This window comes from Vicugna pacos, chromosome 10, assembly GCF_048564905.1.
Source record: "Vicugna pacos chromosome 10, VicPac4, whole genome shotgun sequence".
Lineage (NCBI taxonomy): Eukaryota > Metazoa > Chordata > Mammalia > Artiodactyla > Camelidae > Vicugna > Vicugna pacos.
The window spans coordinates 68,241,717-68,257,035 of NC_132996.1; the positions used below are offsets into that span (position 1 = coordinate 68,241,717).

At 54.8% G+C, this 15,319-nt stretch overlaps 1 protein-coding gene across 1 annotated transcript; it reads right to left on the reverse strand.

The window, feature by feature from the left end:
* Window positions 1–236: 236 nt before the first annotated feature.
* On the reverse strand, window positions 237–11,696 carry PYGM (glycogen phosphorylase, muscle associated). Its single transcript, XM_006216669.4, has 20 exons — window positions 11,050–11,696; window positions 9,925–10,026; window positions 9,754–9,832; window positions 9,538–9,641; window positions 9,025–9,156; window positions 7,663–7,774; window positions 7,479–7,561; window positions 6,923–7,066; window positions 6,499–6,591; window positions 6,116–6,262; window positions 5,821–5,984; window positions 5,411–5,525; window positions 4,769–4,870; window positions 4,279–4,426; window positions 3,909–3,967; window positions 3,638–3,779; window positions 2,996–3,203; window positions 1,032–1,166; window positions 763–829; window positions 237–649 (listed from the first exon to the last, which is right to left on the reverse strand). The coding sequence occupies exons 1-20, from the start codon at window positions 11,290–11,292 to the stop codon at window positions 500–502; spliced, it is 2,529 nt and encodes an 842-aa protein (XP_006216731.1). The 5' UTR covers window positions 11,293–11,696; the 3' UTR covers window positions 237–499.
* Between the last annotated feature and the right edge of the window lie 3,623 nt (window positions 11,697–15,319).

Consider the following 15,319-nt stretch of genomic DNA (forward strand, 5'->3'; position numbering starts at 1 on the left):
CCCGGCCAGCCTAGCAGGCCGCTGACCTAGTATGGACACAGCACTGAGAAGAAAGGCGCGGAGGGTGACGCCTGGAAGAGGGCCGCGGAGTCCCGGGCCCCGCCCCCACGGGCCGCCCCCCCCTTCTGAGGGGACGCACCTGCCTCGGGTGGGGGTAAGGCACGGTGACTGCGCAGCTGCTGTTATGCCCGCCCTGAGCTAAAAATATTTCCCAACAGAAAGAGGAGCAATGAGGCTCCCAAGGAGAATCGGTTTATTGGGGAGTGGGTGCAGTTGGTCAGACCCATAAATAGGAGGGGGCAGAGAGCTGGAGCACAGGATGGGAACAGTGTCCTTAGTCACGCTGAACACTGGGATCTCGAGGCTGGGGGGAAATGGGAGTTCCAGGAAGAGGCTTAGAGATATAACCTACTGTACCCCCCGCTCTGGGTGAGGAATTGGAGCTGGCCCAAGGGATTGCAGACAGACTCAGGGACAGGTTTGGGTCTGGTCTAGACGCTCAGATCTTCTCATCCGGGGCTGGCAGGCGCTGGCGGGTAGGCTCCACGCCCCAGATCTCCCTAGCGTACTGGGCAATGGTGCGGTCGCTGGAGAACTTGCCAGAAGTGGCTATGTTCCGGATCACCATCCGCGTCCACTCTCTGGGGTTCTACAAGCAGAAAGGGAGCTTTGAGTTCATTCTGCCGCTGGGGTCCCCACCTTACACCTCATCCCAGTCAGGGCCACCAAAGCCCTTCCGATCCCTGGCCCAAGACCCCTCACCTTGTACAGTGCACTGACTTTCTCCTGACATTTAATGTAATCTTCATAATCTGCAAAGACTTTAAACCTGGAGGGGAATGGAGAAGCAGAAAGCTTCATGAGGTCAAGGGCCAAGCCCATCCTGTGCTGGTGGACCTCTGGAGACCTGGACAATGATGCTGCTTCCAAAGCCCCAAATGCCTAGAAGCCCTATCCAGCCTCCCCACTGCACCTGAACCCTATTCATCCCAGCAGCCCCACATGCACAGTTCCCTGGCCAGCCAGCTCACCGGTCATGGTGCATGAGCATGTTGACAATGTCCTTGAACAGATCGGGCTGTTTGGGAGAGAAGAAGCCACTGCTCAGCTGGTCAATGACGTGCCGAAGCTCGGGAATTCGGTCATAATACTCCTGGGCGTTGTACCTGTGAGGGAAGAGCTGCAGTCAGCACCCTGGCAAGGGGTTCCTGGGTCCTCCTCCAGCAAAAATCCAGGAAGTTCCAAGCCCCAGGGTAAAAACCCAGGCCCAGCCTGCTCCTGCCCTCCCTGCAGCTGCCACACTCCCTCTGTACATCCTTCCAGGAGCCCCCTCCCTTCTCAGCTCAGTTTTTCATCCCCCATTTTGTGGATGAGGAAACTGAGTCCTGGAGAGGGCAGAAAGGTAAAGTGTCAGAGCCAAGGCCCCAAACCAAGTGCTCTTTCTCCCACACACTGCCACCGCCTCCCAGCAGGTTTGTTTCATCCGTGACTGGCTTTTCTCCCCCACCACCCCAAGTCTATCCCTGGCCAGGCTCCAGAATGAGCCAACAGGTATATCCTGAGAAACGTCCTTAAACTCAAACTGTCCAGCACAGCTCATCACTGTCCCTGGCACAAGCTTTCCTGCAATGTTCTACTTACACGGGCAGAACAATCCATCCCTGAGCCAGCCAGGTTCAAAACCCTCCTCGAGTTCAGCCTCTTCTCTTTCCTTTCCTCCCCTCTTCCAACCAGAAACCAAGGCCGCCGCCTCAGTGATGTCCCTAATCCCCATCCCCAGCACTGGCCTATGGCAAGAGCCTCTCCCTGCTGAATGGTGTCAGCCCCACACTGGTCCTCCACCTAGACTTTGCCCCCTCCGGTCCGGTCTCCATCCTGCAGCCAAAAGTGTTCACCTGGTGCCTAATTCTGATGATGTTGGACTTTGTTCAAAACATGTCACATCTCCCTCCTGTCCAAAGGACCAAGTCTGCACCCTCTAGTCAAGCCCCATAGGAGAAATTTCTACCAATATTTAGTGCCAGCTCTTGTAAGCTGTTGGTGGAAGTGTAAACTGGTACCAACTTTCTGAAAAACAATTTGGCAATACATCTCAGGAGCCTTGAGAACCCACACTTTTGACTCAGAAATCTCCCCTTCTAAAAATTATCTTCAGAGAATAATCAGAGATGTGGACATCGACCTAAAAAGCTGGTCACCTCAGGGATATTCATACTAACAGGAGAAATCAGCCTTAATGTCCAACCATATGGAACTGGTTAGATAAGTCATGGCATGTCCACTTGGTAGAATGCTATACAAACATTTAAAATATTTTGAAGACTATTTAACTACATGAAAAATGCTTCACCAATATTGAGATTACAGGATTCAATGTTGTACATACATTATTACCAGCTTTTAAAAACTATATATATACACATACATATATAAATACATAAAGAAAAAAAGAACTGTAGCTTTAGATCTTGGTGATGAGATTATAGATGACAGTTGTTTTAATTTTTGTGGCTTTGTATTTTTCTAGTTAATGAGCATGTACTGCTTTTATGATAAGAAAAAAGCCCTATTTTAAAATAAAAATTTAAAAATGTAATGCCAGGAAAATATAATCTCTGAAGATCTGCATTTCTGACCACAAGCACAGTGGTAAGTACTGTACTCGTATTTCCATTTTTGTCATGGCTGCCAGGGAGCTAAGAAGCTAATTTTACTTCCAACTCCAGAAATAATGTTGTATCTTAGAACTGATATTATTTTCTCTTCCTTTCCCTTCAGTCCTATGTTACTTTTTTCTTTTCCCATTTCATAAACCTTATTTGTTATAAGTTATCTCTAAAGTTTTCTAGAATCCTGATGGCCATAACTAAGACCTTGTGCAGACTGGGCCAGTCTTTGCAGTCACACTTCTTGCTCCCAGCTCTACCCTCCAGCAGCCAAACCTTGGTGCCTCCGGCCCATGGACTGTGAACTCTGGAGCCCTTGACATCCATACCCTCTCTGGTCAAGCCTTTCCACGTCCTCCACCCGCATGCCGAAGATAAAGAAGTTCTCCTCTCCCGCCTCTTCTGCCATCTCCACGTTGGCCCCGTCCATGGTGCCAATAGTCAGAGCCCCATTAAGCATGAACTTCATGTTGCCAGTGCCTGAGGCCTCAGTGCCAGCTGTAGAGATCTGCTCGGAGAGGTCAGCAGCCGGGATCACTGTGGGGTGGCAGCAGAGGACAAGCTCAGCTCCAGGAAGAGCCCCGCATTACCTGGAGACTTGAGGTAGCCTGGGCCTAGGCATAGCCAGACTCAGAGTCCCCTCCACCCCAACCCTCCAGTCTTCACCGACTGAGTCTCCCTCTCACTGGCGCCACCCCTCCCCCCACCTCTTGTTGATTCTTGAACATCTGGGATCTAACCTGGACTCCCCCTGCCCCCTGGCTCCATTGTGTGATTTGAAGGACACCATTGAGGCCCATATTCCCTGTAACTTCACCCTGTAGTGTGTGAAATTCCACCCTTAGGGGTACAGACTCCAGACTTGAGCACTATGCTCTCCAGATTCTTCTTTAAATTCAAGTACCCCAGGAAGAGGAGATTAATATTTCTTCTTGGGACTGAACTAATCAAAGCTCCCCTAGGGTCCCCACCTTTCTCAGCCAGCGAGACTCGATAGTTCTCCAGGAAAATCACACGGAGTCGGTCTCCCACCACCGGGTCGTGGTTGACCACATCCCCAATGGCTGTAATGAGTTTGATGATCATCTTGGCCATGTGGTACCCAGGTGCAGCCTGATGGAGGCACAGTGTGGGGTCAGATCCACAGCCTGACCTCCTACCCCTCATCATGTCACCCAGCCAGGAGGACCTTAACCTGGTTATCAAAGGATCAGAGCCCTAGTCTGTGGTCCAGCTTCTCACCTTCCCTCCAATCATCACAGTTCGAGGCACAAAAAACTTATTGGGATCCTTCTTGATGCCTGTGGAGAAATAGAGGGATTGAGTGAGTGGGCCAGGTTTTTTGTCTGGGTAGTAGTTCCTGACAGCACCCGTCTAGAGAGGGCGGGGCTGGGAGACAGTGGCCCTGACTTGGGCAATCACTTGCTTTGTGACCTCAGATCTGTCACTTCCTCCCTCTCTGAGCCTCAGTTTGCCCATCTGTGCAATGGGGATAATCCCATGTTCCAAGAGTTGTCCTGAGGCCAAATGCGATGCTGATCGGGAAGTATGGAGTGTGCTGGGAGGTACACACAGGGGAGAACCTGGAGCCGGGGGAAACTCTGCCACTCACGATTGTACAGCGTGATGACATGGAGGCAGTTAAGGAGCTGGCGTTTATATTCATGAATCCTCTTCACCTGGATGTCGAAGAGCGAGTTGGGGTTGATATGGACTTTGTATTCCTTCTCTAGGTATGCAGAGAACTTTAACTTGTTTTCCTGAAGGCAGGGGAAGGGAGAAGAGCTCACCAACAGGCCTCAGCCTCAGGATATCCTACAGTCTCATTTCTTTCCCAGGAAGGTAGAGGATAGAAGGCTCTCTTGCCACCTTCATCCACTCCTGCATCAGGGGAGACATTGCTAATCAATGTCAGCACTCTTCCAGTGAGGTCAGATGATACATGCCCACCATGGACTGACTCCAGGTAACTTCTACCAATGGCCTGAAGTTGCAGGAGAGATGAGTTCTGTAGGCCATTCCTGACCCAGACACCTGGCCCCTCCAGCACTCTCCACTCCATCCCCACACAGGTGTTTGTCCCAGATTGCAGCTCTCCTCACCTGCTTCACTTTGGCCACATCCCGGATAAAGGCTTCATCGTCCACATAGGAGAGCAGTTTGCGAAGCTGGTCCAGGTCTGCAATGTAGTCTTCCCCAATGCGCTGTGGGAAGATGGCTCTCAGGCCCATGTCCCTCTTCTGTCCTCCCTCCCAGAGGGGTCCCTTTCCAGGTCAGCCAAGCCCCGTCCACTGCAGGCAGCTTCTGCCTCTGCAGCCTCCCAGTGTTTGCATGTCCATGTTTCCTCCTCTCTCAACCTTGAGCTCTGATGGCTGATGCCATCTGACCCCAGCAAGCCTTCCTCCTGGTCTTATCCTTTGACAGGCAATGACCTCAAGGCCCTGCTGCCAATCTCTGCCCCTTTCTAGTCTCACTTCATATGTGAACTGTTGATACCCCCTCCATTAGACTGAACTCCACCAGGTTGACCTTCATAACCAGATCCTCCATTAGCCCATAGGCACCCTGATGCAAATAAGAAAAGGCTTCTCTTCCTCCAGACACAGACAAAGCTTGGGGAATACAGTGCAGGATGGATTCCAGCCCTCATTAGGGTGCCCTACAGTGAACCACATACATGACCTCATCCAGCTGCCCCTTGCAGTGACCGTCTTGGCCCCTACTAGCCATACATGACCTCTCACCTCAGCAATGACCTCTGCCAGCCCAGGGTTACACATAACCAGCCAGCGCCGTGGGGTGATACCATTTGTCTTGTTCTGGAATTTATGAGGCTCCAGCTCGTAGAAGTCCTTGAAGCTACAGGGTGAGGTTAGGGGATCACCAAACACTCCTGTGGATTGAAGGCCTCCTCTCTGGGGCCCCTACCCTGATTTCTTGATGACAGGGGCCTGGGGATGAAGGAGGGGGTGCTGTATGTAAGAGGGGTCCTCTGGGGACCGGACTGGACTGGACGGCAAGGCTATGATGCTTGCAAGAGTGGTGCCACCTGTGGAAGGGGCCAGCTGAGGGTGACTGTGAGTGGCCGGTGTGGGGCAGAAAGGGGGTGGGCAGGACCCAGCGGGAGGGGCAAGGCCTGGGGAGCAGGTCTCACATGGTCTTCTTGAGGATCTCAGAGTGGATGCGAGCCACACCATTGACGGCGTGCGAACCAGCGATGCACAGGTGTGCCATGTTGATACGCTTCACTGCGCCCTCCTCCACCAGCGACATGCGCCGCAGCCGGTCTACATCCCCTGGGTACGCAGCCGCCACTCGCTGTGCCGGGAGAGCCAGGAGCTAGGTCGGGGACCCAGGAACCCAGGTCCCCAGCCCTCCCTGCCAGAGCCTCAGGAGCCATGCTTTACACATCGTCCATGCCCCACCCTCCAACCCTTGCCTCCCCTCACATTAAGGAAGCGCTGGTTGATCTCATAGATGATCTGGAGGTGCCGGGGCAGCAGGGTCTCCATGAGGTGCACGGGCCAGCGCTCCAGGGCCTCAGGGAGCACGGTATGGTTGGTGTAGGCACAGGTCTTCACGGTCACTTCCCATGCCTGCAGACAGGGTGGGGAGGCAGGACCCCCTGGCCTAAGCCCGATGGCTCTCCACACACACTGTAGCCAGGAGCCCCAGCCCTGCCACTGCCATGCCAGGTTCTAGGACCTCTGGGCCTCACACTGCCATCTGTTCAGTGGGGGCTCCACAAACATCTTCCACTCCCCAGACTGGGAAGGGAACTCTGAGACAGAGAGGGTGAGGCAGAGGTGGAAGGAGGTGTCCTGAAGCCCACCTTGTCCCATTCCAGCCGCTCCTCGTCCACCAGAATCCTCATCAGCTCTGGGATTGCCAAGGAGGGGTGGGTGTCATTGAGCTGGATGGCCACCTGGTAGGGGAGGGAGACTTGGAGTCAGTCTGGGCTCCAAACCAAGGCTATGGTCATCATCCTTTGCCCCTTTAGAGCCTCCTCTCAGGGGCCCCTCTTGATTCGAGAGCTGAGCTAGGGGTGGAGGCCCTCATGGAGGCAGCTTTGGGACAGGAGGGGTAGGGGAGCCAGGTTATACTGAGGATCCTGAATAGATCGCACCCCACATCCACCCCCAACCCCAAGCTTCCACTTCATCCATAAAACGTGCGGTGCAGACTGAGGCTGGAGGGGAGAGGGATGGCACCCATCACAGGAGGTGTAGAGGGCAGCCCACCCTGGGGCCTGATACCTTATCCGGGAAGGCATCGAAGTTCGTGCGCACGGGGTCGCGGCAGCCGAACTTGGAGGACTTGAAGCGGCGAATGATGTCCTGGAGCGTGGCGGCCACTACAAAGTACTCCTGCTTCAGCCGCAGCTCCTTCCCCTCAAAGAACTGGGGAGTCAAGGTGGTGGGCGTGGCCTAACGTTAATGTGGGTGTGGCTAGGAGAAACTCCCACCCACTCTAAGATTCCTGAGCCCGGAACTGTCCCACCTCCAGGACCCAGGGGTCTTTCTCCCACCAAGAAGTAGCGACCCAGAGGGTGTCAGGAGGGAGGCATAAAAGGACCAGGAGTATTGTAGGCGTCACCAGGGAACAGCTCCTCCAAAGTACCCCACCCTAAACTAATCTGCTGCCCCTGGGACTCAGGCATCCTCCCATTTAAAAGACTGAGGGGAAGAACAGAACATACAAGGGCCAGTAATATGTCCCGGATGTGACTAGGGCACCAGTGAGTGTCACTGCCCTTCTCCTGCCCTCTCCCATGGACTCAGACTTCCTGTCACCAACCCAGGGGTAACATACATTGTCATTGGGGTACAGGACACGAGAGATATTCTCAGCCAGGTTGCGGTCCAGCACAGCCTGGATGTAGCCACCAACATTGACTGAGGAATGAAAGTGGGAACAGCGTCAGGCTGGGGTCGAGCATGGTCCGGGGTTGAGGTGGAGGTGTGGGTAGGGGGCTGCCGACTTTGCCTGAACTCACAGTCTTTGAGATTGAAGTCATTGGGGGCCTTGGCAGACCAGAGGCGCATGGTATTGACGAAGTTGTTGCGGTAGCCAGGCACGGGTGTGTCGTAAGGCATGGCCAACACCACCTGCAGGGCACCCGGTGTGGAGTTAAGACGCGGGCATCTGCCGTGTCTGAGAGGCCCCGAGAGCTGGAATTCCATGCTCTGTCTCTGCACTCTTCCAACTCCCAACCCCAGGCCCTAGTCACAACTCTAGGTAACCACAAGTGACCCCCTCAACCTCTCTGGACCCCGTCCATAAAGAGAGGGTATCCCAGTGCCTCCCCACATCCCCTGCCCCTCCTTGCTGGGCTGTTGTGAGGATTACAAGAAGAGGCAGGGATGAGCCCAGAGCCCAAGGTGGGACTCTTGGAGGCCACTCTGCCATGACGGGGATGAGCTGGCTCAACTGGCCCGAGCACAGTCTACAGCACACTCTGGACTCGTGGAAGGGCTGGGGGATCATGAGGCCTGGCTGAAGTGGTCACAGAGGTCAAGTCCATCCAAAGGGCTTATGCCTGCTTGATCACAGTGCTAATTAGCAGTGACATGCTGGAGGTGGGCTCACCTCCAACAATTAGCAAACATCAATAATTGCTGCCAAAACTGCCTGCTCCCGGGGGCATACCTGCTCCCCTGCTCCCCTGCTCCCCAGCTCCCCAGTGTTAAGTATGCCCTATTTGGAGCAGAGTGAAAGCTGCAGCTCAGAGAGGGAAGCTGCTGGCCCAAGAGCACACAGCCAGAGCCCTGCTGGACCTTAGCATGGATGACAGCAGAACAAATGCCCAATTCTGAAAGCCTAGAGGTTCCTGTGCAGCCATCCGGAGGCTTGATGACCAGCAGCCACAGCAAGAGAATTGGCTGAGCTGGGATTCGGACACCTGGTTTAGCATTAGGCTCCCTCTAAGAGCTCTGTGACCTTGGACAAGTAAGTTGCCCTCTCTGGACTTTAATTTTCTCCCCTGTTCCCCTTTCTGGGCTGTTATTTTGTTTCCCATCAAGTCCCCAGCCCAGACATGCAGGGGAGCCAAGTCTCCATGATTATTCTTTGATGAGGCTTGTGGGGTGGAGAGCAGCCAGATCAGGGGAGGAGCTTTGGTAGAGCAGGGCAGCCTCTCTCCTCCCAGGCTCTGCACTTGGCCTGGCTCCCCTGTAACCCTGTCTCCAGCCTCTCCTGGTTCCAGCTGTGTGATCTAGAGTAAGTCACTTAACCTCTCTGAGTCTGTGTCTTCCACTATAAAATAACACTGGATCCAGTAGACTCCAAGCTCTTTCCCTATTTCCCCATTTCCTCTAGAACCTCCTCCCTTCCCCATCACTGGATCTACCCCCCTCACCTGTGTGTCCACCCACTTGGCCCCCTGGCTGGTGTGCTCCACTCGACCATAGAAGTGCACAGGCAGCATAAACTCTGGTCGGGCCTTCTCCCAGGGGTTGCCATAGCGAAGCCAGTCGTCAGCCTCCTCCATCTGAGCCCAAGGCAGGTCATGGGAGAAAGGAAGGCAGTGTCAGGGCCAGGCCCACAACACAGCAGGTGGTGGTTAGAGCAGGAGCAGTGGCCTGGTGCGTCCTATACAGGGAGGGTGTGAATGAAGGGCTCTAGGGTGGTTGGGCCCCTGGTCTGGTGGGATATCCAACAGGACACAGTATGTGGATGAGAGTCTGAGAGAGTTCACAGGTGTGGACCTCCTATTCCTGGAGATAAGTGGCTTGAGGTCTGGGGTAAGGGGCAAGGATGCTTTCCACCAAAGCTGGGGCTGGTTCTGGATCTATGTGCAGATGAATGACCAAATAGAAGTCTTCCCCATCATAACTGGGCCCCTACAAGGTCAGGGCCCAAGGTGGCTCACCTGCCAACCCCCAGAGATCTTCTGATTAAAAATCCCAAACTCATAGCGGATTCCGTAGCCATAGGCAGCCAGGCCCAGTGTTGCCATGGAGTCCAGAAAGCAGGCTAGGGGTGTACAGGGAGGTGGGTGTCAGAGACCCACCCAGGAACCCAGAAGACCAGGCAGAAGGGGCAAAGGAACCCTTCTGCCCACCTCCCTGCCACCCTGCCCACTTACCCGCCAGCCGGCCCAGGCCCCCATTGCCCAGTCCTGCATCCTCCTCGATTTCTTCCAGTTCCTCCATGTCTAGGCCCAGCTAGAGGGGGCAGGGTGTGGCGGTAGTCAGGGCCAAGAACCAGCAGCAGGTCAATCCCCCAGTATCTAAGGCCTGCCCCACCCCACACACACCTGGTAGGTGGCCTCATCACAGGCATTCTCCAAGGCCAGGTTCACCATGGTGTTTTGTAGCGTCCGGCCAATGTAGAATTCCAGAGACAGGTAGTAGATCCTCTGCCAGGAGAGACAGATGGGGAGGCGAGGGGGTCAAGGCTGCCCACTGACATTCAGCCAGCCCACCTGGGCCCGCACCTCTTATACTTCCTGCCCCACTCCCAGGCCCCAGCTTGTTCCAACTATCACCCAACAGGTATGGTTCTGGTCCTAGCGTTTCTTCTGATTTTGGACAAATCACTTTTCTTCTCTGAGCCTCAGTTTCCTTATCTGGAAAATGGAGCTGGCCATCTCATACTCAGGGGCTGAGGTGCTTCAGAGGAGTGGGAACCCCTTCCATCACACACAGTCCTCCCAACTGCCCATCAGGGAGTCAGGACATAGGGAAGAACCTCCAAGTGCTCCCAAAGAGGGGAGGCCAGGCCCAGAGGAAAAAGTCATTGGCTCAAGGTCACGCAATGACTCAGGGCTAGAGTCAGCCACCTCCCGTCCTTGCAGTGCCCAGCTCCCCTTGGCCCTCAAGCCTCAGTCCCAAGAAGGGGAAGGAGAGGCACCAGGATCCAGGATGCTGATTGTGCCTGGTCTCCTGGTTTCCTGGGTCCCCTCCCTGCCCCAACCATCTTCCCCACACCCACCCCTGCTCAGAAGTGTCAGGTTGCTGACATTTACCAATGACCCCAACAGACACTTGATCTGGCCACTCCAGCTGCCCCAACGGTGCCCCAATGGCGCCCCACCTGCTACACCAGCACACCACACACACATTCACTGACATGTCCTTCCACTGAGGGTCCAACCCAGGCCACAGGGGTCTCCTGTCTCCCAGCAGCCCCTCTATCCTCTGAGCAAGCCCTAGGATTCTGCAACCAGCCTACCTGCCCCACCCCAGGATTCTCCCCATGGGTGGCCCCAGCACCCACTGCACCTGGCACCCCTGGATCCTCCAACCTCAGGAACCTGGCATGACCCTTTATTTTACTGCAGGAAACCCTGACCCCAGGAATGGGCTGCCCCTCGGTTCAGATCTCCTGGCCTCAGGCAAGGCCCCAGCCTGTTCCCCACCCAGGGTGCCCCAAGCAGCACCTTGGGGTCCTTCTCGTAGTAGTGCTGCTGCGTGCGGATCCAGCGGCCCACGAGGTGGTCGCGCACGGTGTAGGCCAGCGCGAAGTAGTAGTCTCGCGGGGTGGCCACATTGCGGTCTTTCACAAGTGTGAAGTGTAGGTGCCGGTTGAAGTTCTTTTTCAGCTCAGTCACATTCTCCACGCCGGCCAGGCCACGCACACTGATTTGCTTTCTCTTCTCCTGGTCTGTCAGGGGCCGGGACATGGCTGCGGGAGGGAGGGCGGGCCGGACGGACCGTGTGGACGGACAAGCGGCCTGAGCCTGAGCAGTGCCTCCAGCCAGGGAGTGGAGATTCCCCAGCTGGCTGGTGATTTTAAGCCTGGCTCTGGGCAGCTTGCCTCGCCTCCTCCCTCTATGGGAGGGTCTTGGCCCCGACAGCTCTGGGAGCTATTTTAGGGTGAGGGGAGGAGAGGAGAGAGGGACAGCGAGAGCAGAGCCAACCTCCGCACGGGGCCGGGCCAGGGCTGGCCTGGCTGGTTCACAGCCCGGTGCTGACCCACTTCTCCAGGCCTCACACACTGGGGTCTTGTCTTCTGTCCCTGTCCCTGTCCCTGCCTTTTGCAGGGTCAGAGACAAGTCGCAGTGGGTAGAGTGCTGGCTTGAGAGGCCTGAGGCTTGACTGGAGCCACTGGGCTGTGACTTTGGGTAAGAAGTTGCCTTGATCTGGACCCCTTTCCTGGGTCATAAATAAAGGATTGGGCTGGATTGTGGGCTCTCAATCAGGGCTTCTTGGAGAGGCCAAGCGGGCTGTCAAGGAGGACAGATGTCAGGAGATCCAGCCTCCATCAGAGCAACTCGGCTTCTGTTTTACACTTTTGCACGAGAGACTGCAAACCACAGGCGGGATGATGTCTAGTCAAGCTTCCATGGTGGCCCTGCACTCAGGAGGGGAGGCCACAAATTGTGGCAAGAGGGGCCAGGGCCCCCCATAGGCTGAAAGCCCAGGAGCTGAGGATCAGTGTGCTCTTAACAGAAGAGGTGCAGCTCACAGAGGACACCAGGCATCTGACAGAAGGGGAACAAGGAGCCTGGGTTCCAGGGGGCGGCATGGGGGAGGTCGCCTGAGGCAGGGCCACTGCCCCCACTTCTCCCCGCATCAGTCAAGCCACTCTGAGCTCCCCACTGTTGCTGTCTCTCAAGGAGCTCTGAAGTGACCTTTCAGGAGGGAGGGTCAGATTACAGGCCAGCTTTGGCTAGGGGCCACCAGCCTGGAACAGGGGCCCCTGGGAACTGTAGTCCTGTGGCCCACAGGGGTAGAACTGGAGCATCCCCTACACATACACACACACTTTTTTTTTTTTTTGAGTAAAGGCAGATTTATTTAGAGAGATACATATTGCATAGAGTGTAGGGCTGTTTCAGAAGGCAAGAGAAAGGCCATGAGGTGTGGGAGTTGGGTGCTCAGGTTAAAGCAGAAGTAGGTACACACTCCATAGAGTGTGGGCCATCTCCAGAGAGGCCCTCACACACACACACACTATTGGCCATGGTATTAGGTCTCCCCACGACACATCTGCTGGATGAGTGATTGGAGGCCTTCTCCCACTCATTTCTCCCACCTGGGGCCAAGCACTGGACAGGGATTTAGTGGGCCATGTTCACAAATGTGACCTCCCACGACACATCTGCTGGATGAGTGATTGGAGGCCTTCTCCCACTCATTTCTCCCACCTGGGGCCAAGCACTGGACAGGGATTTAGTGGGCCATGTTCACAAATGTGACCTCACCTGTAAAATAGGAGCCCCTGCACCCTTGGAACGTTACACCATTTGTCTTCATGGCCTGGCAGCTATAGACCCTTCCTTTTGAGGCTTTGGCTGCCCAGTTCACTCCTGGTGCACTGGCCCCAGCACCAATTCGCTGTGTGACCTTAGACTGGTTGTTTTACTTTTCTGAGCCTTGAACTCCTTCATGAGACGTATACTCACAAATGAGAATATCAATCCCTGCCTCCTCCAGCCACTGCCTCCTAATCTTGTGGAGGCAGACTTTGGATCCTGCTTTGTTCTTTGAGCAAATGGAGCCCAGGGCCTGGTGCTATTTCAGAGGATGCCTGGGCCTCCCAGCGTGGCGGATCAGTGGAAGCGGAGAACGGGGAGCTCTAGTCTGAGAGCCAAGGAAGGTGAGAGGCCTGGACAAGTGCAGGATGCCACTGAGATTCTGGTTCAGGGAAGGCCAAGCTGTTTTTAAGGACATTCTGAGCCACCACAGACCCAGCCCAGGAATCAACAGCTTGGTGTGGGGGCCAAACCCCAAGTCTTCCGATGGCCAAGCCCTGCTCTGCCCCTGCCTCCAAACCACATTGGTGCTGATCCTCCATAGTGCATGCTTCAAAGTAGAGAAAAAAGGGGAAAAAACACCAAAACACACCTGCACCCGTTATGAGAACACAGAAAACTTTCTCTTAATCTTTCCTGCATTTTACAACTTCTCTTTTTTAAAGTCCTTTACAAAAGACGTATTTCAAAAATGTGTGCCTGGTGTCCTTCTGGTCTCCTCACAGTCCCCACCCTCGGCCTTTACCCATGGGCTGTGTCTCTGCAGAGGTTCACTCCCCCTCCACCAAGCACCTGGTCTCCCGGCCAGCATCTCGGGCCTCCTGGCCTGTGGTTCCTTGTGGAGAGCTGAGTTCAGCTCAGAGGCTCCTTGGCACTGGTCCTCCCTCGATGAGGCAATGCATTAACCATGTTGTCACCTCACACCCCAACTGGGGTAGCTTTGGCCCAAGCCTTCTTTGCACTGACCCCCAAGAGCCTATAAGATTTTATTTTCCTGCCAGTAAGGACCTGCTCCTGACAGAGCATTCCTATCTTCTTAGCCTGCTCCCCCAGTCCATCCAATCCTTTCCAGGACTGGCCCCAACACTCTTCTCCCTGCTCATCCACTCAGCATTCACCCTCCTCCTGCTCTTAAGGCACTTGCTAAACTGGACATTTCTGTTGGGGAAGAAATGTACTTTGGACTGTTTTCTCCAACTACCTTTCTTGTGGGTTCTTTTGGTCCTTGTGTCAGTGGCCCCCACCCAAACTGTTTCCAGGCTTTTCCAGGGGTGAGGCCACCCCATGAGCCCAGCCTATATTTTGCACCCCCCAGCCCAGCATGATGGAAACTCGAAGACTCAAAGATCTCGTTTCCCCATGTCCTTCCCTCCTCACTCCCCTTGAGTGTTGCATGTGCAGATTCAAAGAACCCTAAAAGCACTCTTCGAACCCCAACAAACTCAAGGCTGTTTATGTCCGACTGGATTTCTAATCAGATACTGAACTAAAGGTTATTTATGTCCAACTAGGTTTCTAATCAAAAATCCTGCTTCCTTCCTGGGACCAAGCTTGGGTTTCTCCAGAGCACTTGGCTGGGTCTCAGTAACAGAGCCCTAACACTGACCTTTCCCAACTGACATTCCTCTCACTAACGAAGCTTTGAGGGGGTGGGGAGACACTGCTGCAGCAGCAGAAACAGGAACGACAGGGTCAAGCAGAGGGCTCTTCTCTACCCGAGGTGCGGGGTCTCAAGGCAGGCAGGAACACACTCCTCCATCTCTCCGGTTCTGCCACAAAGAAAGGTGCCTGCCGGGTTCTGCAGGCCAGGCCTTGCTGCTGTCTCTTCCATTTCAGGGCCTCGAGCTGCTTAGAGAAAGACCCAAGACTGACGCTCTCACAGTCACTTTGTTACTCTCCAAAACCTTAACAAAGGCTGACGGCAGGGAGGGTGTGAGCACAGGAATGGCGCTGGCCCCAGGGGAGAGAAACGGGAGGAGACAGCCGGGCTGTGGTTAAGTCATTTATTGATTTTATTTCTAAAACCCACATAGCGCCACTTGCCTCTTCCAGCGCTTCAAAGAGCTAATTAACCACCCAATGAGCCCACCAGGGAAACTGGGCTTGTGGAGGAAGCAATGAGGTGAAGCCAAGGTCAAAGAGGGATGCCAGGCCCTGCCCCCGTTCTGTCAGTTAAGGACAAAGAGAGACGATCTCCCTCTCCCTTTCAGTCCACCGAAGTTGAGGGCTTGCTGAGGGAGACCCAGTCAACACGCCTGGCTTCTGAGGATTCATTAACTCCTGCAGGCCTACAAGCAAAATACAGGCATCCCTGACAGGGCCCAGACACCCAGGCTCTGCTCTGGCTAAACAGCAGTGGCCAGCCCCAGCCTGAAACTGGAAAGTAGCCCAGGCCAGAATTGTCCCCACTGGCCAGGGGCTGGGCAGTAGGAGCTTGCTGTCCCTCAGCCTC